The sequence below is a fragment of the Xiphophorus couchianus genome, chromosome 22 (genome assembly GCF_001444195.1).
Source record: "Xiphophorus couchianus chromosome 22, X_couchianus-1.0, whole genome shotgun sequence".
In the NCBI taxonomy this organism is placed as follows: Eukaryota; Metazoa; Chordata; class Actinopteri; order Cyprinodontiformes; family Poeciliidae; genus Xiphophorus; species Xiphophorus couchianus.
The window spans coordinates 20,235,600-20,261,837 of NC_040249.1; the positions used below are offsets into that span (position 1 = coordinate 20,235,600).

The 26,238-nt window shown below is 37.2% G+C and overlaps 1 protein-coding gene across 7 annotated transcripts in view; it reads right to left on the reverse strand.

Annotated features, from left to right (window-relative positions):
* Nucleotides 1–26,238, reverse strand: part of LOC114137384 (stromal membrane-associated protein 1-like) — a 100,553-nt gene that overhangs the window by 26,962 nt on the left and 47,353 nt on the right. For 4 of the 7 annotated variants that reach the window (XM_028005922.1, XM_028005923.1, XM_028005921.1 and 1 more), the window contains exons 6-7: nucleotides 24,035–24,112; nucleotides 3,086–3,149 (exon numbers count right to left, since the gene is read on the reverse strand). In XM_028005922.1, the coding sequence (XP_027861723.1) occupies nucleotides 3,086–3,149; nucleotides 24,035–24,112 (142 nt within the window). The remainder of the gene's footprint in view (nucleotides 1–3,085; nucleotides 3,150–24,034; nucleotides 24,113–26,238) is intronic. The other 3 variants (XM_028005926.1, XM_028005925.1, XM_028005924.1) reach the window with 1 other exon arrangement.

Below are 26,238 nucleotides of genomic sequence, written 5' to 3' on the forward strand. Positions count from 1 at the left end.
ATGTCACTTCTGTATCTATAGATAGTTTGAGTCTATAAAAAAGATTCATACTTGTTAAAAATAATGTACCTAGCATTATTCATTAAAATGCAGTATGTAACTTTTATAAAACTGTCACTATGTCATGACAGTTTGTTATGAGACAAATAATCAGTGAAAAGATCGATCTCCTCCTCCTGAGGAGAGCAAAAAGCTGCTGGCTCACGATGACTAGTTTTGACTTTACCTGTTAAGCTGTCAATATAATGTGCTAGATCTTAACTATAAGCCTCATATATAAAATAAAAAGGAAAGCAATGCTTTACTACTAATTGTTAACACAACAACAAATAGATAACATCAGTAAAATGTTTTAAGAACAAAAATAGCGAGGGAGAGTTCAGTTATGCTAGCCTCACTTTGACAACCTTAACATGTAGATGTGCAGTGCAAATCATTTGTCTTTCAGTTCAGTTACAAAACAAAAAAACGGCGACCTACACACTAACTGACAGATCATCGGTACAGCAGGTGTTTAAATTAGCTAATCAAAAACTGCAGTGTTAGCTTAGCTAATAGCAGTGGTAGCTAATCTACCTTAGCGATCACTTATATTACGAATCTAAAAATAAACATCGACTAAAAACATAAAACTGTAACGACCTGAATGTTTTTTGGTGTTGAATCCTGTTTTGTTAGCAACGTTGCTGTCGGTTATTTTCCCATTCCTGTGGCGCATTGGACTAAATTAATAATTCCTACATCTCCAGGTTTCACTTTGCTAACGGAGTTGTTCCACCGCGGCAGCGTAGCAGTGGATGGCATTTAAAAGAATCGTCTTTTTGCCCTCCATCGTTGTGCGCATGTGTGAAATTTCCGGATGTATACAATAACATGCAAGGTGTCCATAGCAATCTCAAGAAATGCACCGCTCCCGACCAAAAACAACCAATCAGGGCCTGGAGGCGTGGCTTAGTGCTGTTATTCGCAGTTATGCTAACCAGCCTGAGCATTCAGAACAAGCTCTGCTATCAGGAAGCAGCAGAGAGCAAAGGTAGGCGGGAGGGAGGGGATAGGGTAAGTGGCACCACACGATACTGTGATTGACAAGTCTAAGACCCACCTCCTGGCTCTGATTGGTTGTTTCTAGCTAGCACTGGGACTATCTGTTTCATACCATAATGTCATGACATAGTGACACTTTTAACGAATTATGTAAAACATAACTTTTCTTTTTCATAAAAGTTACAATACCGCAGCTTTAAGGTGGCTTTTTCCATCTAATGAGAAAAGATAAGGTGAGGGGGTTGAACTCGACCCGCCTCTGTTACCCTAATGACAAAGGAGGAAGTCACATGCATGACTTGGTACTGAAGACTGAAGATGTGCTGCAGAATTTAAAAGTCTAAATAAAACACAGAAATCATATCCAATGAGAAGAATAAGAATAAGAGAATATTTGATTTGACAACAGGATCACTACTGACTGCACCAAGTCCGTCCGCCATTATTGTTTTCAAGAGAAAAGACTGGCATTGATGCTTCGTGGCACCTCTGGACTGCCAGCTTGTTTTCATCGACTTCACTCTGGAATTGTGAGGAAACTCACAGGTGGCTCCTCTTTTAGGGGTTCAGACAGAAATGTCTTATGAAAGAGAATTTGAATTACAACCTAGAGGCTCTGATCAAGTTAAAAACATAAAGTATGACTCAAGTAGCGTTTCAGTCATGTTTATTTAATAGGAAATGAAAGTAGAGTTCATTGCTGTCGCACTGGTGATTTGATAAAAAATATTTATATTTCTCAGTATGGATTTGTTTCCCTACTGAATAAAAGGACTGAAATTGATTTTTTCAGTGAAAATATGCTTCGATTTCTTCATTTTCAGGTTCTTTATATAACCTTATCAAGGGCATTGATGAATGTTGAGGGCACTTCTCTCTTGAGCTTCAGCAACCCTTTAAATTTTCTCCCAGTCAACCACATCTTTTTGCATACTGACAGACCACAACGTTCTTTCAAAGAACCGTTTTATGAATGCAGAATATGTTTTGGTCTGTGCAAACTACAGAAAATTAAAACATTTAACAAATCTGGACTCGGAGCTCTGCAGGAAAACATGTAAAAGGAATTAATTTGCAACCAGCGAGGAGGAAGATCAGCAAATTTCAGTCTTCCTGCACCATGAGGAGAGGTCCAATTATGTACAATATGTGAAAATACCCAGGTGTGAAGAACATCTCGCCATGCCTGGCTGTGCGGGGATCACAGGAAATGCACTGAAATGCTTGTCAAGTCGACTTGTAGCCGTTTGAAGACGCAACAGGAGAGTGTTTATTTGCTTTCCGATGATGCGGCTGAGAGCTGCTCAATTAATGTTCTGACAGGAGTACACACTCCTGGTCTTTTCTTACTCAGAGTTATTTATCATCCTCTTCTGTGTCTCTGCTTCCCATGAACCGTTTCACAGCTAAAAGGTTTAATTGGCTCCATTTCTTAAAAACAATCCTGCAGCTTTTGACTTGCTAACAAAACTCTTCAGATAAACAACTAAAAGGTTTCATCACTTTGTTGGAATGTTTCAAAACTTTCTTTACTTTTGCCACTTATTTAGCTGGTTTAATCTACATAAAATATAACAAGTTATTGTAGTACTAAAAAAAAAAAACGGGTGGGCTTTTATTAATTCGTTTGCAATGTATTATGAAAAATATCTTGCCAAGATAAGAATTGTGATTTATAATCACTATAAATTTCAGTTAATGTTAAAAAAAGTACTATTTTCAGCACCAAAAATATGAATAAATAAAAAAATTTAATAATTAAATTAAGTTATGTGCAGTTTAGTGATATAAATCACACTTATTTATGTATATGGGTCCTAAATAAGCTTATATCAAACAGAAATGTTTTTGACGCTATGACTAAAATTTCCCTTTGGCATCAATAATTTGAATTTGAAAGCTGTGCCATGCAGTTAACTAAAAAACCAGAAATGATAAACAGTTTTTCATCATATCGTTATCTGAATAGCACTAAATAATATTGTGCTAATACTCTAAGTCCTTATCGCCTCTACTTTAAAGGTAAAATGTGGCGTCTTACCGAGCCCTAACAGGTCCACAGCCGGTTCTGTGCTTTTCTTGGGGCTGGATCTGCACTCCGACTGCTGACACACACAAAAAAAACAACAGAAAACACAAATTAATACAATTTATTTTTACAAATAAACTTTCATTGGATGATAAATTGGAACATCATCATGTTCCTAATTTTTGTAGGATCGAAAAAGGTCTTAAACTCTTAATTATATTTATAGATAAGAAATAATATTCAAAAACGAGTCCTTCAGCTGCAGGCCACGGCGAGTGGAGATTTATTACACTGTTCCACAGATCATCTTACAGTACAAAGTCAAATCTCCCCAAAATCTCATCGTATTCTTAGAGTCAGTCTGTTTTATAGAATCTCATTTTCATTGGTGTAAGTTGGTAAGTTTTGACCAATAGCATTACTGCCCGTGTTTGACGTGTTTCATTACGTAAGAATTTCATCAGCTTTTAAATGAGCGTGTATTGGAGTTTCTTTGGCAATATTCACACCTATTGACCTCCAACATCTGCTCCATTTCAAAGGTGCAAAACAAGCCAATTATTATTCTTATCTATCCAAACAGTTTATTTCCCAGACATTCTTTCCGTCTCACTTTGGCTTCGCACTCAAAGGGGAAGTCGGGAGCCAGGTCGATTTGACCTTCTATGGCGCCAGATTTCCTCAGTAAAAAACAACTCCATAAAGAGTATTTCCGCTTTTACATAATCCCAATCCATTTGACACGATACATTTCTTTTAGGTTGAAACATATCTTAGTGCGAACCCACCAAACAACATAATTTTTAACTGTTAATATAATTATATTCCTCTACATATGTCACACTATGGTGACCTTCCAAGTTAACTTTATTTTAAATACAGAACCAGATTATGGCAAAAAATGAATTTACAGCAATGGCAAACAAAATGTACTCAATAAATATATGTGTTCAATAAATTAAAATATTTGTCTTTGTGAGTCTTGTTTGTAATAATTGAAGTATCTTTTGAAAATAAAAAATTTTAAGTTTAAGGTATTAAACATACTTTTCATTAACTCCATATTTCCATCATTAAAAGTAGTATCTTTTTATTGGTCTGATGTAATATCCTAATTTTAAATGTCATGTTTTTATGAACTGTAAGCAAAAATATCTAATTAACAGAAATCTGTGTGTAATTAATCTATAATATGTTTCGTTTAGCAATAAAGTTCCTGAAATAAATTAAATTGTCAATACTTTTGAATTTATTGAATGGTTTGGATCCATAAATACATTGCTCCTAGTAAAAAGCTGTCTAGAATCACATTCTTTCTAGAAACAATCAATGTTCCAAAAATTGTGGGCATCACTCTTTCAAATTTCTTTTTTTTTTTTAAGGGAATGATTTAATTATGATTTGACTTAATTGGTGCAGTTTTTAAAAAATAAAATAATCTCTGGTGTACTTTCAGAGCTACACTACAAAGCGATAATATTCATAAACAGCATGGTCACTTAAACATTTCTGCTAAATCTAGTGGATGCTAATTCCACTAGCTCTCTGTAAATCTAAAAAATATAATGTTTATTCCAGGTAAGCCTTTTAAGGAATCAAGAGCAATTTTTCCTAAGTTAGAAAGTGTAAACGCCATGATTAAATATTTGGCTCAAGTTTCTAAAAACTCCCACAAACTTGACAATCAGGAAAGCAGCAATTCATGTAAAATAAACCCCAGTTACAAATTTCCATTTAGTCTGGAGTGACTCTGCCTGGCTTTTAAACCATAACCGCTATAAAACAATCAGAGATTATGCCATCCAGATGTCGTTTACATGAAAAAAATACATTGGAACAAGGTTTCCCCCAGAAAACTTGCTAAGCCTGGTGGTTGGTTGATAAGGCAGTCATTCATCCAGCGACCCGTCGTGTTTTTTAGTTAAAAAATGTTTAATGTTGACAGGAAATTTAAAAATATCATTTGATAACTACGTGTTATTGGTAGATTGGAAAATTAATATCTGAACAACAACTACAAAGTCTAAAAAATGCCAACACTAAAGGGAAAAAAAACAATTCAGTAAATAAGCAATGCTAAGCCTGGTGGGGGCACAAGTAAGGCCTGGTGGCCCACCAGGCTTATGATACACAGGGGGAACCCTGTGGAAATAAAGCTGTGGTTTGTGACCAAAACTACTTTGAATACCAAAGCCAACAAGAGTTCTTTACACAACATGGAGCCGTTACAAATCGTCTGTTTGCATTTACAAATGCCTCACATAAAAATAAACACAAACAAGACAAACTGCAAAAGAGAGTTAAGTTAGAACGACAAAAAGAACAAAAAAGACGGTGAAGAATGAAGAGAAACATCAAAGTTTAGAGGGGTTAACACATGATCCATGAGGGATCTACAACGTTGGTAACAAACCCAATTTCCCTCCGAACAAAAAGATCGATGGACCACATTAGCTTCAATGTCGTTTCCATCCAAGGCAATGAAAACAATTACCGTGTCCATGCCTAATCAAGGATGCTGGGGCTGCGGGTTGATGTGTGTTGGCCCTGCAGCAAAGCTTCGACAACAGCAGCACGAACTGCAGCAGGAAGGTCATTTGTGTTCAGCAGTAAATTTTTTGTTTTGTACTGCGGTCACAGAAATGGATAAAGCAATGCAGAAAATTTTACATTTGCAGAAAGAAAAGAAGGAAGAGCCTCAGCTGAGGAAGGGAATTTGTAAGAATAGACTTTAATTTAAAGTTCATGTAGATTGAAAAGTTTCAAGGTTACTTTGTATAATTATTCATTGAATAGGAAAGCTTCAGCCATCTTTGTTTAATTGAAAAATATGCAATTATTGGAAGTGAATCCTTAGCCTTGACCAATGACTAATGTGAGAATTGCACATAAACTGAATAGGATCTATATTCAGAAATATCCTGTAAGAAAAGCTGAATAAATCTGGCAATACTGCAGGCTGGGGAAAAAGAAAATCAGAGTCCTTTACGGCTGTCGACTTGATTTACAGTTTACATAAATTGACATCAGGCTCTCACTCTCTGTGCTACAACCCACACAAACGCTAAGAAAGGGAGAAAATTCATTAGAGAAAATCCTGAATGACACTTTGATAAAAAGCTCACACCGTACAATGTTGTTCAAAAAAGATGCTGACAGATGTAAAGCAATATTTTAAGTCAGAGAAAAACTAACATTCTTCTGGTGCCTGTAATATTTAAGAGAGGAAGTAGCATTTTAATTATTACTGTTTTTAATTATAACTTTGGCAGGTTTTTGGAATGGAGCACAAACGTTTGTAAATAATTAAAATATAAATGATTTAAAAGAAATAAAAGATGTGTTGAATAAGTAAAGAATATGGAAAATTAAAAAAATAAAGGAACATAATCAAAACAATACAGTTGGAAATAAAATGGAAAATTAAATGGTTGAAAATGATTATTACTTTATATCATTCTGTATTTTTAAATACACTGGGAAAGTTCCTTTTTCTTTTGTAGATGTCATATTTGCCACAATAATTACTTTATGACGGCATTTATTTAGATATATTTTTATTGTTGATTTTGGCAGGATCAGTCCTCCATACATTTCCTCTTTGGATCGAGTCTGCGTGTTTTCAAGAGCTTTAAATATTAGGTTTCTTTCTGAATTTGCCTCATGTTTCCTCTTCATCACAATTGAATGAGAAACATTAGCTACCGCACAAGGCTAATATTTTGTAGCATTAGCATTAGCTAGCATACGGTACAGTAATTTAAGTTTTACAAATTGAGCTCCCGCACTGTTTATTTTTGTTTTGTTTTCTTTTGGAGTTTTTTGGCAGCAGGATTCCCTTTACCCATTATAAAGTTTTAATGAGCAGCTCATGTTTTTATTAGCTTACAGTTAAAAGCGTTGAATCTGAAAATTGTTGGATTTTATAACAAGAGATAATGGCGCCGCTTTAAAGAGAAAAGAAGAGATTGCGTCAAGCCTTTAGCAGTTCTTCATTTTCACAACTCAAACGTAAATGTTATATTTTTTACACAATTCCCACATTGTAAAAACTAGATTAGCAGAAATCGATTATCATGATATAATGGATTTAGTGGATTTCATGTGTTCTCTCTTTCCCAGCTTCAGTTTACTCAACCTGTTGCTTCGCTGTGCAGAATTCATAAAAGCTTAATGTCAAACCTCTGTCAGCATGCTCTCTGTGCTGTTTCGCTGATGAGATGTCAGCCAGTTTTGTTCACCTGATAAATTTTGCATGCAAAAGCTAAATGCCAAATTCAAAACCTTCTTTTAAATCTCACCTAGCTCTTTTCATAAAAGCATCACTTCTTGTCTTTGTGTTCATCAGATGAGGCAGCTGCCAGGTGGATCTTGGCTTTTTGGATCCAGTTTATTTTCTTGATTATTTCTGTAACATTGGTTTCTCATTATTAATGTTAAATGACAGCAAAACAACAGCAAAAATTACTAATTAAAACTCTGTGAAAGGCTACTTTACCAAATTATATACATGCTATAAGAATGAAACTTTGCTAAGATGGTTTCCACTCTGTGTACTAATGTATATAAGGGATCTTTTGATGTTTGAACTTCTAAAATAGGCAATTACAGTCACTTTTAGAGGAGATCTCAATTATTTGCAGATTTTAGATATTCCATATGTGGCTGTAGTCTCTAACCCCCACAAATACCAAGAGTCCACTACGATCCAATAGTTTGTAAAGACACATTTAGCAGTGATAGCTCTCAGTAGTCATTTTCTGCCTGACTTTACTAGTCTTTCACTTCAATGTGGAGAAATGTTGGTCCACATTTCTTTCCAGTGTTGCCTCAGTTACTGAAGTTTGAAGATATTTGTTTTAAAAAAAAAAAAACTTTCTCCATGTTTTTGTACTTTCATTTGGGTTTTTACTGCTCCTAAAAACAGTCCAGGCTATAAAAAATAAAACATTCAGCTGCTTTGTAGCAATAAGTAATTTTTTTTTTTTTATGTTTAACCGGCTAAAATCTCATTATCTGAGAATAATTTTGTGCAAAAAAAAAAACATAGTGAAAATGTTTTTTATAGCCCAAGCTTAATTTCTTTAAAAAGAAGAATAATGTGTCCTCTTTAAATACAAAACCCACCATAGCATCTGAATCAGGAGGGCTCTGGACTTTGACTGAGCCATTGTTAAACCTTGTTGTTGTTTTTTTTCAGTCATTCTTTTGTAGATTTGCTGATATTTTGGGGATTGTTGTCCTGCTGATGACCTAGACTGGAGTCACTCTAGAACCGGGGTGTCAAACTCATTTTCATTTTGGGCCAAATCAAGATCATGAATGCTCTTAAAGGGCCGGTTGTGCCAGAATGTACTCGTAAAATCTGGTCACAAACTGCTAAAATATCACTGAATTCTTAAAATAAATAATGTTAATGAACATCTTTTCAGTTCCTCTAGGATTTCGTGATACTTTTTGTGATTTTTTGCAACAAAAATCAAAACATTTGTGGTACTAATTTGGAAATATTTGCACTTATTTGTGACAGTAAATGTGACTTTTTATTACTCGCGATCATGAACTATAATCTGACATCAATTAAGGCTGAGGCAGCTGTTAAAGTTTTTAACAATTTTTGAGAAAAATCTGCAATAAATTTCCGATTATGCATTGGCATAAAAAAGCGCAGGGATTTATTGATTTTGTGTGAATTTCCACGATAATTGTGAAGAAACTGGAGGGACTGATTGATGTAATTTGGCAGTAAACAGATAAAAACTGCATTGATTTGACTTATAAAAAAGTTATTTAAGCACACTTGATGTTTAGTCTAGAATCTAGAGGGCCACATAAAAAGCTACGGTGGGCCAGATTTGGCCCACGGGCCTTCTATTTGACACACGTGCTCTAGAATATTATGTCATACAGATTATTTCATCGTCCGTCTCATGACGGAAAACAAGGTCACATGCTTAGCGATTGGTATGAGATAATTATTTTTGCATATCGTTTTTCTAGCAACAAGGTTCTTTGCATTTTGAAACTTTGCTACTTCTTCAAAACAAGCCACATACTTGAAATGCTTTTATTGTCGTGTCATAAACTGAGGCTGAAATTGAGCCCAGGGTGTCTCAGAGTCTGATACTGAGCTGAATTTGCTGGGACATTCACTCCTTCGAGGATTGGCAGCTGTCCTAAACGTTCCCCACTTGTCATTAATGTAGAATGATGAACTTTAAATTGTTTGGAAATGGGCTTTTAACACTTCCCATATTGATCGCTAGGCAGAGTTGCTTCTCCGGGGTCATTGCTGATGTCGTTCCACCTTAGCTTTGTGTTTGCAGACACATCAATGCTCCTGATTTACAGAGGCGGTCACAGTGACAATGATTAGTTAATCAAATGCATTCGAGTAGATTGATTAGAAGCACCTGTCTGATATTCTCCCTCCTAGATCGTATTGAAAGAGCAGATCCAAGCTTGTTTCTCCTCTCTGTGTTACTAGGGAGAGGGAAATATGTGGGTAAGAAAGAGTGAGGAGTAAACACAATCAGCAGAAGATAAAAGTGCATGAATGTAGATGGGCGGAAGGTAAATACAGCAACCAAGATTGAAAAAGATGGCGGAGGAAAAAATGACAAGAGGCGAGAATGGGCAGCTGACCGAAAGCAGGAGATGGAGGTGAAGAGAACGTGTGCTGAAATTGCGTTACCAATGCTCACTGCTGGCTATATCCAGAAGTGGGTGTTTGTGTGTGTGTGTGCCCGTGTGGGTGTGTGTGTGTGTGTGTGTGTGTGTGTGTGTGTGTGTGTGTGTGTGTGTGTGTGCTACACCCCAGTTAGCTGCACTGGTGCTGTTTTCCATCACTCAACAAGCTCTGTCACTCAGCTGGTGACACACACAGACACATCTGCACAATCTAAAAGCTTTTGTCACATAGGGTAGATCTTACACGTAAGCAATTCTTCGTCCCGTTTCATCCATGTGACACACATTATGCCCTCTGTGAACTGCAACCACTCTGACATACGCAGGTAAAGAAGATACTCATGCATATCAATGCTGCGTTTCACACAATGTACTGGATAATACACTGAAAAAGATAAATAAATGGGAATATTGAATACTTTGTAGAGTTGTCTCAATACTAATGGTTCAAACTAAAAGAATTACTCGATACCATAGTAACATGTCTTGAGGCTTCTTTCTAGTTAAGAGTAAAACATATGACATTTTAACCTCTTTGATTAAGGCAAATCCAATAAGTAGGGGATAATCTAGCTCTCATTTATAGATAGATAGATAGATAGATAGATAGATAGATAGATAGATAGATAGATAGATAGATAGATAGATAGATAGCATTTATTGTCATTGAACAGAATTCAACGAAATTTCCATTGCAGCTCCCGTGCAAAAGGTCAAATATATACAGTATAAATAAGCAAACACACAATAATAATAATAACAATATATACAACTAAATTAACTAAAGGCACTCAACCACACCAAAGAAGTAGCAGCAGGTCCAATTATGGCAAAGTACAGATAATGTGACAGTGCAAAGTGCAGAACAATATGGCTGTGTGGGGGTGGGGGATATGTATGTGTGACTGCGAGGTTATGATATGTGTGGGAGGGGGGGGCGGCAGGGAGTAATGGCTCTGACGGCTGTGGGGAAGAAACTGTTTCTCAGTATATCGGTCAATATACTGTAAAATTTCAATTATCAGGACAAAACAGGAGGAGGGAAGGAAGATGCAATTCATTCAAAATGCTTCTGCTAGTCCTGGCAAACACACTTACAAATCTGACATGTGGAGAAATTATTGGCTTCCTTAAACCAGCAAAGATTATTTAATCACATTTTAGCAATTTATCTTAGCCATATCTCTCATCAGCCGAAATGTGTCACCAACAACACATGTTTACAAGCCAGCTTTGCGTACCGTGACTCTGCAATACTTTTGCGCCATCTGAAAAATTCCAACGGTTTCTGAAAGAGGAGACGTTGCACTTTCCAACCAGTGTCGGGTTATTACGGTAATTTCACTCCCGCCGTAGCAGGAAGTGATATTAATCTGATGAAACACTCTTTTAATAGACTGTACGTTGTACATAACTGCTCCTGTTATGGAGAAATGGGCAAAAATATTTACTCACAGGCCATTTTAAAGAACTCCATACAATTAAAATAAGCAAAAATATCCAGGCGGAGATTTAAAACTTAGAGCTCACAGGATTAAACACAAAATCATTCTTAGACAATGACATTTTGGTCTGCTCAGTTCTGCATATGAACTGTTTTTGGGACTCTGGTCATTTCAAATTTATATAAGATGCTGCTGAGCAACTCAACGTTTAAACTCGCACGTGAAAATGGCTACAAACTGGTGCTCAGTTATACAATCGTACGTCTTTGAAAAGCAGAAGTGGAGTCTCCTGGACAAGCATCAAGAATGCAGCAAGTGGTTTCTGGATAGTTTAATCAACAACAAAACAGTCGTCTTTTCCAGCAGCCATTGTACAGTGTATACAGCGGTAAAATCAGCTGACCAAACATGCTAGAGTTCCACTTGGGTTGCTAGGCAACAGGGCTGGGCTCGGCTGGGGTTGCTAGGTAACGGCGCAGTGGCCGTCGAATGTGATTTAACAGGGGGAAATTTGAAATGGCTTACTTTCTACCAAAATATTAACAGGTTACGTTTGACATTATTTTCTTTACCTTTGTTCCTTCATTTTCCTGATAAAACACTTTAAATTCCTTCACAAATAAACCTGCATTTCCTTTAAAGGCAGCAAACATAGTCCAGTAATTCTTGCCCACTCAAACTGGTACCTAAACACATGCAGAGGCTCAAAAGGCAAGGATCCACAGGGACACAAACACCTCAAGCACACACACTTGGGTGATTGTGGAAGGTCACGCTGCGGTCTGACGCCTGATGCGTGACGGCGGTGTTCAGGGAAAGAGTAGCTAATCAAATAAAACCCCGTCAACAAACACAAAAACTCACACACGCTCCAATTTAAAGCAGGTGTTTTTAGAGGTGAATCTTATTTGTCACTAAGCAGGAGAGCATTCTGAGCGTTACGAATCTCGTTTAGGCTGTGGCTGTGAGAGTGACAGCCAGCCTCGGGTTCGGGATTAGCTGGTTAAATTTAATGCCCACCTGTGTCGGAGCAGAAAATCCAAGAATATTTTCAAATTCAAGGAACACACACAGCTGGATTTTTCTTCTTTTTCCACCTTCTACTCTTTCAGTCGTACACTTTCCCCCTCGAGTTTTTAACAGAAGAAATCAAAGCTCTATGAGCATTTGTGCATCCGTGAAATGTTCTGGGCAATTCTGCGATCATAAACTCGCAGTCTGAGCTGATTTGAGCCATGAAGGAGCCGGATTGATGCTCACATTGTTACCACATAACTCAAAATAACTTTTTTTTTTTTTTTTGGATAAAGTAATTGGATTTACGGTTCTTTATGAATGCTTTTTCTGGTTTCACTGAGCCAGTGACTTTAACAGCCATCATAAATACAAATCTTGAGTGTCTATTGAGAAAGAAAGAAGTTGGCAGCACTTCAAGAGACGATTCAGTCTCTGGATGAGTCTAATGAGAGGAAAAAATGTAAAATCAGCAGAAAACTTTCATTTATTTTATTTAGTTTTGTAAACAAAGGCTCAGACGGATAAAAAATGCCCACAGACTGTTCTCTTCTATTAGCAATTACCAAGTTTGGACCTTATTAGCTTTGCTTTTTAGCTTGAAGTAACGTTTTAGTAACTACAGGTTGTCAAAAAACTCACTGTAGGCGGACAAATAGAGTTCAAACTACTGAGTAAAACACAAACTGATTATGAGTAGAAAAGTGGAATAAAAACAGCCATGTCATGACTTGGTCACATAAAACTTGCTAGTTATTTTTAGCTACCTGCTCGTACACAATTGAAAAGGGAAAACTGTAGGAGTTAAACAGCTGAGTTAGAAATATGTGTCTGGAATTAGGTTGAAAATGCAGCAAAAAACAAAGAGCGGTGCTCAATCTCAGCAGAAGTAATGCGTTCTGTACGGGTGTTTGTGCATATCTGAGCTAAATTTGGCGTGCATTCATCCTCACCCCCATCTCTGGTGTATGTGTGTTTCCTGGCTAAACTGCAAACCGGACTCTTTCCTCCACTAGAGCAAATCCGCCTTATGCACCAGCTTCTTCATTGCTGCACTATTGATCCCTTGACTGCACATACGTGGTGCATGAAGAGTGTGTGCGTGTGTGTGTGTGTGTGTGTGTGTGTGGGAGGGGGTGTGCCACTCTGTTACACAGCGCTGCTTCTTTGGCTGTCCTTCACACCTTCCGCTCAAACCAACTCCAATCGACCGTGGATATTTTTTTTTTAGCCTCAGTAATTCCTCGTCCTGCTGCTGCTTTATGTGTGTGTTCTTCAGTCACACCCAATATCATGAGTCTGAACGTACAGAGCAGGGTTATAGTAGCTTTGGGTTTCTCATGATAGGTTGGTTTTATTTAATTTTGACTTTTTATTTGTCAATTTCAATTAGTTTTAGGATATATTTGGTAGTTTTAATTAGTTATTATTAGTTAAATATTGTTTAATTTTAGTTTAGTTTGTATTAAATACAGCTCAGGAAAAAACATAAGCTGCCACATCACTGAACCCCATTGAAAACCAAATATGGATTTCTGAACTCTTCCTAAGTTAAAACATTAGTGTTGTTATTTCTAAATGAATATGAATCTTGCTGAAAAGTTCTTTTTAAGTTAGTTTGCCTTATATTAAGTGTACAATGATATTTGCACTAGAAACTAGACCAAAAATGCTTGGTAAGATTTTGTGTTTTTGCAGTGTTCAGCTTCCATCAGGAACCACCACAAGTGACACCATCGTCTATGCAGGAAAGCAGGCGCTTGTTGTTTTTGATGATTTATTCCTGAGTTGGTAGACAAAGACAACATGCAGCAGCCGTCTGACTGGGTGACAGTAATTCAGTGTTTGCCACAGACGCACAGAGAGAGGGAGACAGCGGTGGGGACAAATGAAGGAGATATGGAGATGAATGAAGGTGAGGAGAGAATGAAAACAACTGGAGTGATAATAAGAGTCTCCCCCTGAAAATCAAGGAGTGTTTTTGTAAAAATACAAGGAGGGAATACTCAGCGTCTCAGTAGAGATTTGCCATCGTTGTCAAGGTTATTTCACTGGATTAAATAACTCTGAAATCAAGTCTAAACAAATTTGACCTAAATAAAGTGGCCTGACTTCCTGGTTCTCCAGGAACCCATAGGCTGATTTTTCTTTAGCGTTCCAACTGATTAGAAAAAGTTGTAAATCGGTTATCTGGTGCAGGTTTTGTTCTAAAAGACTGCGCTTTTTGGCAGCAAACATTTCAGGTGGAGCTGATGTGAAACTCTCTTCTAAAGGGGAAAAGCTGCTTGCCAACAGGTGTTTAAATTAGCTAATCAACCACAACTGTGTTAGATTAGCTAATACTAGCGGTAACTAATCTGCCACCGATTTACTAGTTTAGCTGACAGCAGCAATAGCTAATTTAACACAGCTGTGTTAGATTAGCTAATAGCAGCAGTAGCTAATTTAACACAGCTGTGTTAGATTAGCTAATAGCAGCGGTAGCTAATCTACCACAGATGTGTGAGATCAGCTAATAGCAGTGGTAGCTAATCTATCACAACAATCACTTATCAATAATCACAAAATAAACATCAAGCCTAAAAACATTTTTATGTTTTTAGTAACATACTGAATGTTCTGTTCTTTGTGTGGAAAACGTTTGCGTGTTTTTTTTATGTTGAATCCTGAAACATAAAGTGGCGTTGTTGTCAGTTGCTATGCCAACAAGTCTGATGTAGCGCAACTGACACAGGGAACGAGAAAATAAGTGGTATTGACTTGTTATATAGCAGTTTTTCTGCGTTATTTTTCCATTTGCTGTGAAGCTGTACTAACGTATTAATACCTACATCTCCAGGTTTCATTTTGTGTTTTTTATATTATGATTCAGAGGGTGCATAATAATGCGATGCCATTAAAAGATTAATTTATTGTAGAGGTCCTGACATATTTTTACCAGTTGTTAGATCTGAGGCCGTTTCTACATCCTGGTTATCATCAAACTGTTTCTACAGGCTGACGTCTGGGCCGGCGGATCCCTGAGCAACTCCTAATATTTTCATTTTTTATGTTCTGTGCAGCGTTGGGAACCATAATAGCAACAAAGGGGCCACTTCAACATTAGGTGGGTGATCAGAAAGTGCTGACTGGTGTACAGCTCCAACGTTAGGCTTTTAGCTATAATTACAACAACTCCAAACAAGCAAGGAGGGTTAACAGCTTATTGATCGTGTGCACCCAATACTTTGCCATTAATGTACCTTTTTGTTCATTGCGGGCTAAATAAAAGCAGGTTTTAACATTAAAAGGAAGGACATAAGAGGAGAATATTGGTCATTTTATCACGGTTTTCCACATATAATCTCATTCAGTGTGAAAAATATAGACATCTAGAAGTCCAATCCTTCCCGGTAATTAAGAATAAGATCACCTGAAAGCCAAACGCAGGTGAATAAATCGTGGTTTTCTTTTGTACCCAATCTTTTTGAAGCCTTGAGTGCAAACACATCCTCCAAGATGCCAGCTTCCAATCAGTGCTGCAGTTTAATTATTGCCTGCAGGCACTGGATTGGAAGTAAGGAGAAAGACACAAAGGTGAGCTCTGGCAGTTCCTATCCAGCTGGATAAAAATAGTTCACAGAAGAGCAGAGAGAGAAGAAAGACAACCACTTGATATTCTACTTTCAGAGCCTACTTGTATTACCAGTATGTGTGTGGATTTTCTTACTGTAGGATTGAATGAAGAGTGTATTTCACATCTGCTGCACATCTAATAAAAGAAGACTGAGTTGAAAAGTCAGTGGTACTGATTAATTTCCACCTATAGGCATAACACATCTCTGTTTATACATCTACATACATTTATACAAGTATCTATATACATTTATCCATCTACACGCTATTCAGTTGCTAATATGAAGGAGTTCAGTTGAAAAGATGTTTGAGTGACTAGTGGAGGTCAACGATCAAGAAGCTATACTATTGAGTAAAGAAGAAAATTGCCACATGAATTACTAAAGGGGGGAAATAAACTCATTTCAGCTTCAGTAAAGGGAATCTGAACCAGAAGGTTTTTGCTTCCGACTGTGGGTCAATGGAGGTTAGTCTTATTGAATGGTAATACTTTACTGTGGATGTGGGAATGAAATCTGTTTAAACTGGCACTTTAGACACAATATTGCAATTAAAATACTTCGTTAAAGACAAAAATTTGTCTCGTTATAACAAGTTGCAGCAGATGAAAAATTATAGTTGTATTTGGGTGTTTTCACACCACAATCCAGTAGATTTGGTTTGATTTGGGGGGAAAGAATCTCAACATTTGTTACATTTTCAGATAAAACAAACCCTTTGAAAAACCTGTTCCCTAACTCACCTGTGGTGGCGCTGCACCAAGAACCACTGAAGGAAATGACACAAAAACCTCTGAAGAAGACACTGAGCACAACTTCCTTCTTTGTGAAATGGAAAACAAAGATGGAGTGGGGTCAGATTTTAGCGGTTGTGGGATTTCTTTTTTTTTCCGTTGGCAAACGATCACCAGACATTTCTGCCACTTGTGCTAGACTGTTGAGTTTATTTTGGTTGTATTTACCCAGAATGCCCTGCGCTATCATCTGCTTCCTGCTTTTGGAGCGGTCTCTGGTCTGCTTGGCGATCACATATAAATTCAAACTGCACCAGAGTTCACGTCAACTGAACTGAGACAGATTTTTAGGCAGAGTTTGCTTCTTTTTAAAAAAATTTTTAGTTAAAAACAACAATGCTGGTTGTAGATTCAAATCTTAATGCTTGGTGTTGTCATAAAAGCTCAAAGATGTCTACATGTGTTTGATTCAGGATGAATATTAGTGCCATGCCTAAACTCAGCCAAGAAATGAGCAAACCGAATTATGTGCTGACTGATCTGAAGCTTGTAGAGATCATACAGAACAGAAAACGCTGCACAAGCTGCTCGATGTAGCAGATAACATCACACACGCTCTTCAACAGGGCTGGGCAGTTCTGGTCCTCAGGGTCCAATATTGTGTCGATGTTAGTTGCCTCCCTGCTTGAGCACATCTGATTTAAATGTACGGCTCATTGACATGCTGCTGCAGAACTCAGTGGCGTGCAGAGCAGCTAATTCAACCATCTACATCGGGGGTGTAGAGCAGAAACGCATTAAAAACATGAAGGCTTCAAGATCTCGAGGAACACATTTCCCCAACTACACAACACAAACCCATTGAAAACTTCAATTAAAGTTTTCATCCGCTGTGATAAAGACAAGTACACAAGTTGGTGTAAACAAATGCTTCCTGTTGTTTATTTAAAGGAGACCTAATAAGCAAAATTCACAATTTTCACGTTTTTATACTTCCACTTGGGTTTCTACTGCTTTTAAAAACAACCCAAGCAATTAAAAAAAGCAAACACCCAGCCATTTTTTGTCAATAGGTTAATCTTTTTTTGGTGTCTGGAAAATTAGCCATTTTAAAAACCTCCCAATTATTGAGTCGCGATCGATGGGCACTGTGCTGTTACCTAGCAACCCAAGCTGAGCTCCAGCATGTTCAGTCAGCTGGTTTTACTGGTGCATGCACTGTACGATGGCTGCTGGAAAAGAGAAAAGTATTTTGTTGCTAACTTACCAACTAGAACCCACTTGCTGCATTCTTGTTGGTTGTGCCTCTGCTTCTCAAAGATGTAAATTTGTGTAATTATTGGATTTAAAGTGACAAATCAGCTCACTCTGAAAATAGTTCAAATCAGGCAGAACTGACCAGACTAAAATCTCATTACGTGAGAACAATTTTGGGCAAAAAATGTTCTGCATAGCCTGTAGGCCTATCCTGAACTGTTTAAGAAAGCATAATAGGTCACGTTTAATTTTTACCTTTGGTTTTGGATTAACTAGAACAATCATATTTCTCATGTTTAGCATAGCAGCACTGAACCAATAACAAATTGTGTTATATTCTGCAACACTGAACTCCATAAAACCCTCGGTTAAGAAAAATCCATTCATTAATGATATAAATACACAGCCTGCATTATCAATCATTACTACTATGTGACCAACTCTGTGTTACATAATGACTGTCTTACTTCATTTTCCTCGATCTGTTTGCTCACCTTCAGTTGTACAACCTTATCAAGTAACGACAGATGAGCTCCCCTGCAAGATTAAGGTAAATATGACACTGCTGCCATAACAGCAAAATAAGGAGTGTCATTATAAGGGCCTGAACTGATTTAAGGAAAAACCACAATCTTCTTAAATAGGACATGCTTAACTATATTTCTCAAAATGTCATGATTTCTTTAACCCTCATCAAGATCAAATTAGGGTTAAAGCACAGCCGCAGATCTACTTACTGAAGTAAGTATCTCTGATGTTATTTTAATCCAGTCTTTCTCAGACTGTGGTCATGCGAGGTAGTGCATGAGATGAGCTCAAAGTGTGACGCTATAGTTAGCTTACCAAAGGATAATAATGGATAAATGGCCGGGTCACTAAAACGAAGATAGCGGTGGAAAGTTTCTCAGGCTGAGTTGCAGAACTTATGGTTTTGAGCACTATTGCCACAGGCATGCAGATCTAGATCTGCGGCTGTGCTGAATGCAATATGATTGTGATGAGGCGGTGAGCAGCGCTGCGCCCCACGCTGACTAACTGCATTTTAACATCTAAAATAAAATTAATTATGTTGGACTATCTACTGGCTGAAAGAAAATATTTTTGCCAGTGCAACTCAAGTCTATTTCTTTTATCATGCTTTGTGCACACAACACAGAAAACGTTTTTGATACTCATGTGTTTTCTATCATATAAATAACTCTACTAGGCTTGTTCATAGTTTTTTTGTGGCCAGTCACATTTACAAAACAGCGCCATTCTTCACATTAGGAGGAACAAAAGCAATGAGTTCAGAGACTAATCTTTTTGTTTCAGGTTGTTTATAGTAAGATGTTGTGTTATTGCGAGGGCAATTTCAAGTTAGGTGGTCTATGAGTGTTTGTTAAATATGGTAAGTGGTCCTGAAAAAGTTTGAGGAATACTGTTTTAATCAATAACACTAAGGTTATTGATTAAAATGTGATGTTTGGAGGAAGTTAAGGAATAAACTGTTAATGGTTTGCCCCTCTTGAATGTGAAAACAGTCTTTTTGTGTGTACTTCATCTCGTGTACACGTTCTGATGCACGATCGCATCGTGTCTCGATAGTACAGCAGGTCTCTGCTTCAGGGGCAGGAAGAGCAGAAATTGCACACTCCAAGAAGGAAAAAAAGGGGAAAGAGAAAAGCATGGCTGTCAGCATGTTCCCCGCTGCACCAAAGATTAAACAGCTTTCAGCACGTCAGCATGCACTTGGACTAACAAGTCTCTCCTTCTCTGTCTCTCCTCTGCACTGACACACACAATCTAACACACACGGGGAATGTCCTCAAACATCTCCTTGACACGGGGGCTCTTCAGCGGAGGGAGAACAGCTGATAAGGAGGAGAAGGATGAAGGGCAAGCGAACAACAACGCGTATCGCTGCCAGCACATGAAGAACCGTTTGTCCTCTTACAGTCTTTCTACTTGAAATTTTGTCCCACTTGAACGTTTCAGATCATGAAACTAACATTAATATCAAACAAAGGCAACCTGAAAAATACACAAAGCAGTGATTAGCTATGCTAGCTGAACTGGCCTTACATGGAATCAAATCATAAATGAAGTGTGGTTAGCTAAAGAGGAAATATTATGCAAAATTTACATTATGCACATTTTTATACTTCTATTTGGTTCTCAAATGCTTCTAAGAGCAACCTAAGAGCTTAAAACAAAAACCCTACCTAGCCTTTGAGAAAAACATTTCTAGAAAATTAGCTATTTCAGAAACCTGCAGAATGTAGCCTCACAAATCAGCAGGCACTCCCCCTTACCTAGCAACCCAAACAAAGCCCAGCCCATCACCTAGCAACCCAAGCAGAACTCCAGCACATTTGGTCAGCTCGTCATACAATGGCTTCTGGAAAACTCTATTTTGTTGTTGACTTACCACCCAGAAACCACTTGCTTCACTCTTGTTGGTTGTGAAGGAGGCTCTATTAATGCTTTTCAAAGATATATTGTTGCATAATTGCGCATCTGCTTACAGCCATTTTCAGGAGCGAGTGTAAACGTTGAGTTATGGGGAGTGGCTAGCAGCAGTGGCTTATTTGGATTTAAAGTGACAAGAAGCCCTAAAGCAACTCAAAATAGGTAGAACTGATCAGAAAAAAATCTCATTATCTATCAATGATTTTGTGCAAAAAATGTAATGAACATATTTTATATATCCCATAGAGCTATACTAACCTGTGCAAAAAGCAAAATAAGTCAGCTTTAAATATTTTGTTCAGTTTCACAAACCATATAAACTAGCTACTGAAAAAACACAATTTTGTAATGATTGTGTTTCCATCAAATAAGAAATCCAATTAAAATCAAACGTAAATAAGTTTAACATGAGAAATTAAAAAACATGCAGCGCCATGATCCTCCAACCACTTCCTGTTGTCGTCTTCTTCGTGGTTTGCGCCAGTAGGAACGTCCGGTTGTCTAACATGTGACTCGTGTGATGTGGAAAATGTTCTCATTGTAGTTTTACATAATAAACCAAAAAACCCACCTGGACCTAGCGCCAAAACATTTTAGCAAAAAACACGTTTTTTCTTAAATTGTCATTTTTCCATTGAATTTACTTTCTAAGTTGTGCAGTTATTTGGTAAATGGAAACACAGCTATAGATAAACAAGAAACAAAGATTGATCTGTGTGAAGAGTGGAAACAAATGACAGAGATATCAGGTTTTTCTGTCAGTTGACACACTTGCATATTGCCCATGTTCTAGCTCCACACAGAACAACAAGAAACACACACACACAGAAACTCAAACTGCTGGGAGCAGAACTAATCCTTTTTTCCTTCACAGGTCATAGAAACGCTCTGAATTTACCAGCAATGACCCAAACATTGCTGTTTGGGGCACCTTCACTGCCCTGATAGCATTCTAATTATACATATACATACAATCGCTTTACATACCAGCTGTAGCCTAACGAGCAGTCAATTAAAAGAAAACAGTGAGCTCATTTTGATGTCATTTCTTTCCATCCAGTGACATTGATGGTTGACTTCCGCTTACCTTTACTCCCGTTTTCTGTCAAAATATTGGGGCGTCTTTTACCAGTGCTGATCTAATGTAAGACACAAGCTAGACATAGCTAGAAATAAATACCAGCAGCAATGTCTGTACTTGTGAAGCTAACAGGCCAAAACCAACATTTACCACGTCAGAAGCCTGTTTAAAGCAAACCGAGGTCAATGCATTGGGATTTTTATGCCACTGTGCTTGACTGATGCAAAAAAGCATCTGTGAGCAACATGAATGATGATGAGGACTTCCCCATGAGGAATCAGGTTGGCCTTCCTTTTGTCACACATCATCAATTCATAATGCATCACAGGCAGCAGCTCTTTTTGCTTCATTCTAGTTTACTGCTGCAATATGTATGAAGCTAAATCTCTGCCAACTGAGAGTGTACTCCTCTTTGTGTCAGTTGGAAGCCAGATTTCATAATTAGCATTAAGTTTAGGAACGTTAAGGTAAAAAATCCTGACATGGATTTGTGTTAAATATGTTGACAGAGCTAAATTAAGATACTCATGCTAATATGTTAGGCGTAAAACCCACACAAAGACTCTCTGACAGATCATCAGTAGAGAAGTTGTATAAATTAGCTAATCACCAACCGCTAGTGTTCAGACAATCACTTATTAATAATTACGAATTATAAATAAAGCCTGAAAACCTAAAACTGTAACAGACTGATTGTTATGTGTTGTAGTTTTTATGTCCTGTTCTTTGCTTGTTTCTTTGTTGATTCTCCTTATAAGACTTGAATGTAATTTCTGCTCTGCCAGCTAGTGGGGCTGTTGTCAGTCGGTTGCCATGGCAACCTATGTGTGTGGAGTAAGGCCAACACCGAGTAAAAAGAAAAAAAAAAGATTATACAAGTGGTTTTGAGTTGTTTTTCACTTTTTTGTGTGTGTGTGTTATTTTCTCTTTGTTGTGGCGCACTGCATCCGCTGTAACTTCTGCAACTTCAATAAATGACCAAAACTGGACTGGACTTGTTTCTTTGTAGAGCACCAAAATATTCATAACAGTTACCATGTAAGATAAATATTAAAAAAAAACACAAATGTCTCCTACAGTGGCGATTTTGTAAAATTAATTTAGTTGTCCAGTAAAAATGAGAAATTCATTTAATCCTTTCTTGTATCTTGACAGAAACCAAACTGTCTATAGATTTTTATCTAGAGAGAACACAGGTATGAATTTTCTCAGCTTTAAATAAGTCACATTGTGTAGAAATCTGATAAGAAATTAACTTTTTTGTGCAGATTCCTGTTCATTCGACTTTGGAATAGCTTTGTTTTGAGCACCACTAGCTCTAGCGGCTAATAGGCGCTATGCTATCCAGTAACATGGATGGTCCAGAACTCTTGTGGTTAACTTATGCTGCCACTCTTTTTAGAAAAAAGTAGCTTTTCTCTTCAGCACTTCCATAAAACTCATAACTATTCAGTGCTTTTCTAACTACTGCCACAAAACTTTAATATATGCTAACATGCTAAAAGAGGAGGAACTCTGCTTTTTATTTATTGTTGACGTCTTTCCACTTTGTCATTGTGTTAAAACACACTTATATGACCCAGACTTGCTTTTCTATTGGTGGTCACACTTACTGATTATTAATTAATCAAGTGAATCCGATTAACATCTCCTGGATGTTACATAGGCTAACTAGACATCGTGGACATTGGTTGGAACGTTGAGCAATCGGCAGGCGAGATGATATTAATATTAATACTGTACATAAAGGGCTTAAGAGTTCAGATTATTTATTTAATTACACTTCAACAAGCCAAATAAGATAACTTTTCTCGAAAACCACATCATATGATCACTATTTGGCGTAAAAATAACACCATCAATTCGACTCCGATCATAATAAAGTGCGATGTTTGACAGGAAAGCAAAATGAAGGCACTTTTCTTCCTCACCAGCCCATCTAATGTCCATTATAACACCGCACAGGGTGAAGTTACAGCCCCCATCACAAAGGTTTGCTGTAAGTAAGTAGCATCTCCTGGATGGTACTTAGGCTAACTAGAAATAGTGGACATTGGTTGGAACATTGAGTTATCAGCAGGCGAGAGCATCAAGAAATGTTTATTTCTACACAGTGACTGTTGAGATTGGGGAATTTGTAAAATTGCCATGTTTATATTTGCCTCTTCACATAATAGCCGTCGTGTTTGTGAGTCAGTGGTGTCACTGCAGGAAACACACAAACAAATCATCGTTTTTCCTGTAATGTTGACAGAGGGAGCACAGCCACAGCCTTTGTTATTTTTTCTTTTACAGATTTATGAAAGTTTAATATCTGAGTCAGGTTCTTTCATATTTGTGATTCAATGGAAAATGTTTCTAAAAATCAAGTGACATTATTCAGCTGAGTTATATCCCCTAATGCTAAAATGTAGCTGCCACCATGCAGCATAATAACTACAAAAACGTATGTTTCAAGCATTTAAATCAGAATTTTAATTAAAACTGGCGATGTTTAGCTTGGTGTTTCCAACTCCAACTTCATCTTTGTTTTTGTCAGCTGACTGGTTGCTGCTGTGAAAGTGTAAACGGTTAAACGGTAATGCCTGGTTAAACTGACACACTTTTGGATTATATCGACTGGATCTTTGTCCCAATTGTTCAGTTTTATTGCTGAAATTTTATATTATTTGTACCTTAGAGTTGCTGTGTCTTTCCACTTTGTCAGCATCCTTTTCTTTCTTCTTCTCCTCTTTCTTCTTGTCCTTCTCCTTCTGCAGACAAGAAAGAAAATATTACTCCCCAAAAAATTAGAAAAGAAGTCCAAAGTCAAGATGGGAAAACATAACTTTAGATTTAAGATCCCAAACCTAAAAAAAAATGTAGTTTGGAAATATTAAAATTTTATGTTTTCTACCTTGAATTTAAAATTTTATTCCAGAAAGTACAACCCTTACTACTCTTTGAATGGCCCAAAACACTACTTTTACACCTCTAGACCTGTAGGTGGCGCTAAACAAGGAGTATGGAACATAAAGCCTCCACGTGAGGTTAGCAGTAATTAAGAAATGCAAAAGAAAGGTGAAGCAGCTGCTGTGGAACGTTTCGTGCAGTTTTGCAAACAAGAACATGAAATCTGCCAAAAACAATTTTTTTTTTTTTTCTTTTTACCCCTCCAGGGGGTCTTTTTTGTGGGCTCTAGTGTCCCTTTTACGAAAGTAGGCTGACAGGAAAGGGAAGGAGAGGAGGGAAGACATGCAGCAAATGTCGCCGGGTCCGGGAGTCGAACCCGCGATGGCCGCGTCGAGGACTCAAGGCCTCCAAATATGGGTCGCGCTAACCCCTACGCCATCACGGCACGCCCGAAATCTGCCATTGTTGATATGACATGTTTGGGGTCACAGGTCAAGCTAAAAGTAAAGCTAATGTGTCAGCATTTTTACAAAATGGCAAAATTTTCAGTCTGGGACCCGTTTTGTTTCCCCTAAAAACAAGACGTGTGGAGATGGGACACAAAAGGTTGCAAACGTTCCTGTTTTAGAAAAAAATAAAAATTCCTCTGTGGGCGGAGCCTGAGTGGTGGTGAATAAAAATGCATGCCGCACTTCTTAGGTTATTAGTTATATTGTTATTCTTAGGCTGTAATGTGAAATTCACTCTAAAATTACACTCTATGTTTATATATCAAAGAGTATAAACAATAATCAATTAAAGTTTGTGGTTGCTTGTTTATCTGGATCACCGTTAGCCGTTGCAACGGCTACTTTTAACTTTGGTCCAAATCATAAAACCACTTTTACTGCAGTCACTGTAAAAACAGTTACACATGCTTAATATAACATTAGTAATGAAACATATTAATTTACTTAAAAATATCCAATTATAACACTTTAGATAATAAAATAAATAGGATTTGTTATCATTAAAAAATATATATAAAAAATGAAAGTTTAATGTTTTCATTCCTCTAAAAATAACACTTTTGTCCAAGCGATGCTGTTGCATTATGGAGAGTAAAACAACCTTTTAAAGCATGTGTTACATTTAGATTTTAAATATGATTATACAAAAAGACATTGAATAGCATAGTTATAATATGACAAAATGTAAAAAAAGTTCAATAAATATTAATACTGTACATAAAGGGCTTAGGAGATCAGATTATTTATTTAATTACACTTTGGGAAAGCTAATTACACTGAAGCTACAGCCCCCATCACAAAGGTTTGCTGTACGTCACATCTAGGACTAGATGTGCATCCCTAATGTGATATTAGTGCACTAAGTGTGCAGATTTAACACGCAGACATCATCCAGCAGGACAAAGCTGACATATTTTTTCAGGTTAATGCTTCTCTGTGCTGTGTTATGTGCAAATGAGGCTGTGTTGATTGCCAACAGGGTTTAGGTAATGGTTGCCAGAAAGGCTGCAGTTTAGCGAGCGTAGCCTATAATCTTGTCATTATAGCGACAGTAACTCTCAGATGCCTCCGCTCTCCACTTGCTGCTTAGTTGTTGGTATTTATTTATGTGGAGAGGCTGATATTTCTTCTGGGATCTTGATGAACAGAGGAATGTATGGATCAATATTTAAGAGGATGGAAATCAAACCAAACAAGGGAATCTGCTTTGACTACAGCAAACTTATTATTATTAACCTTAAATTATGCTTTATGTACCTCAACCTTTTTAATAAAAGCAATTTAGATAAATCTAATGTGATGAAATTTAAAATGTATTTGCCTCTTTCCAAAAAATGTTTTGCTTTTGTTTTTTGTTTTTTTGTCTGAATTGAATGCTTCAGATTAAAGAAATATTGGATTTTATTTTATTTTGACATTTATACAGGTTGTCTAATTGAGATGCAAGATTTGATTTACAAGAGACATATGCTTAGATA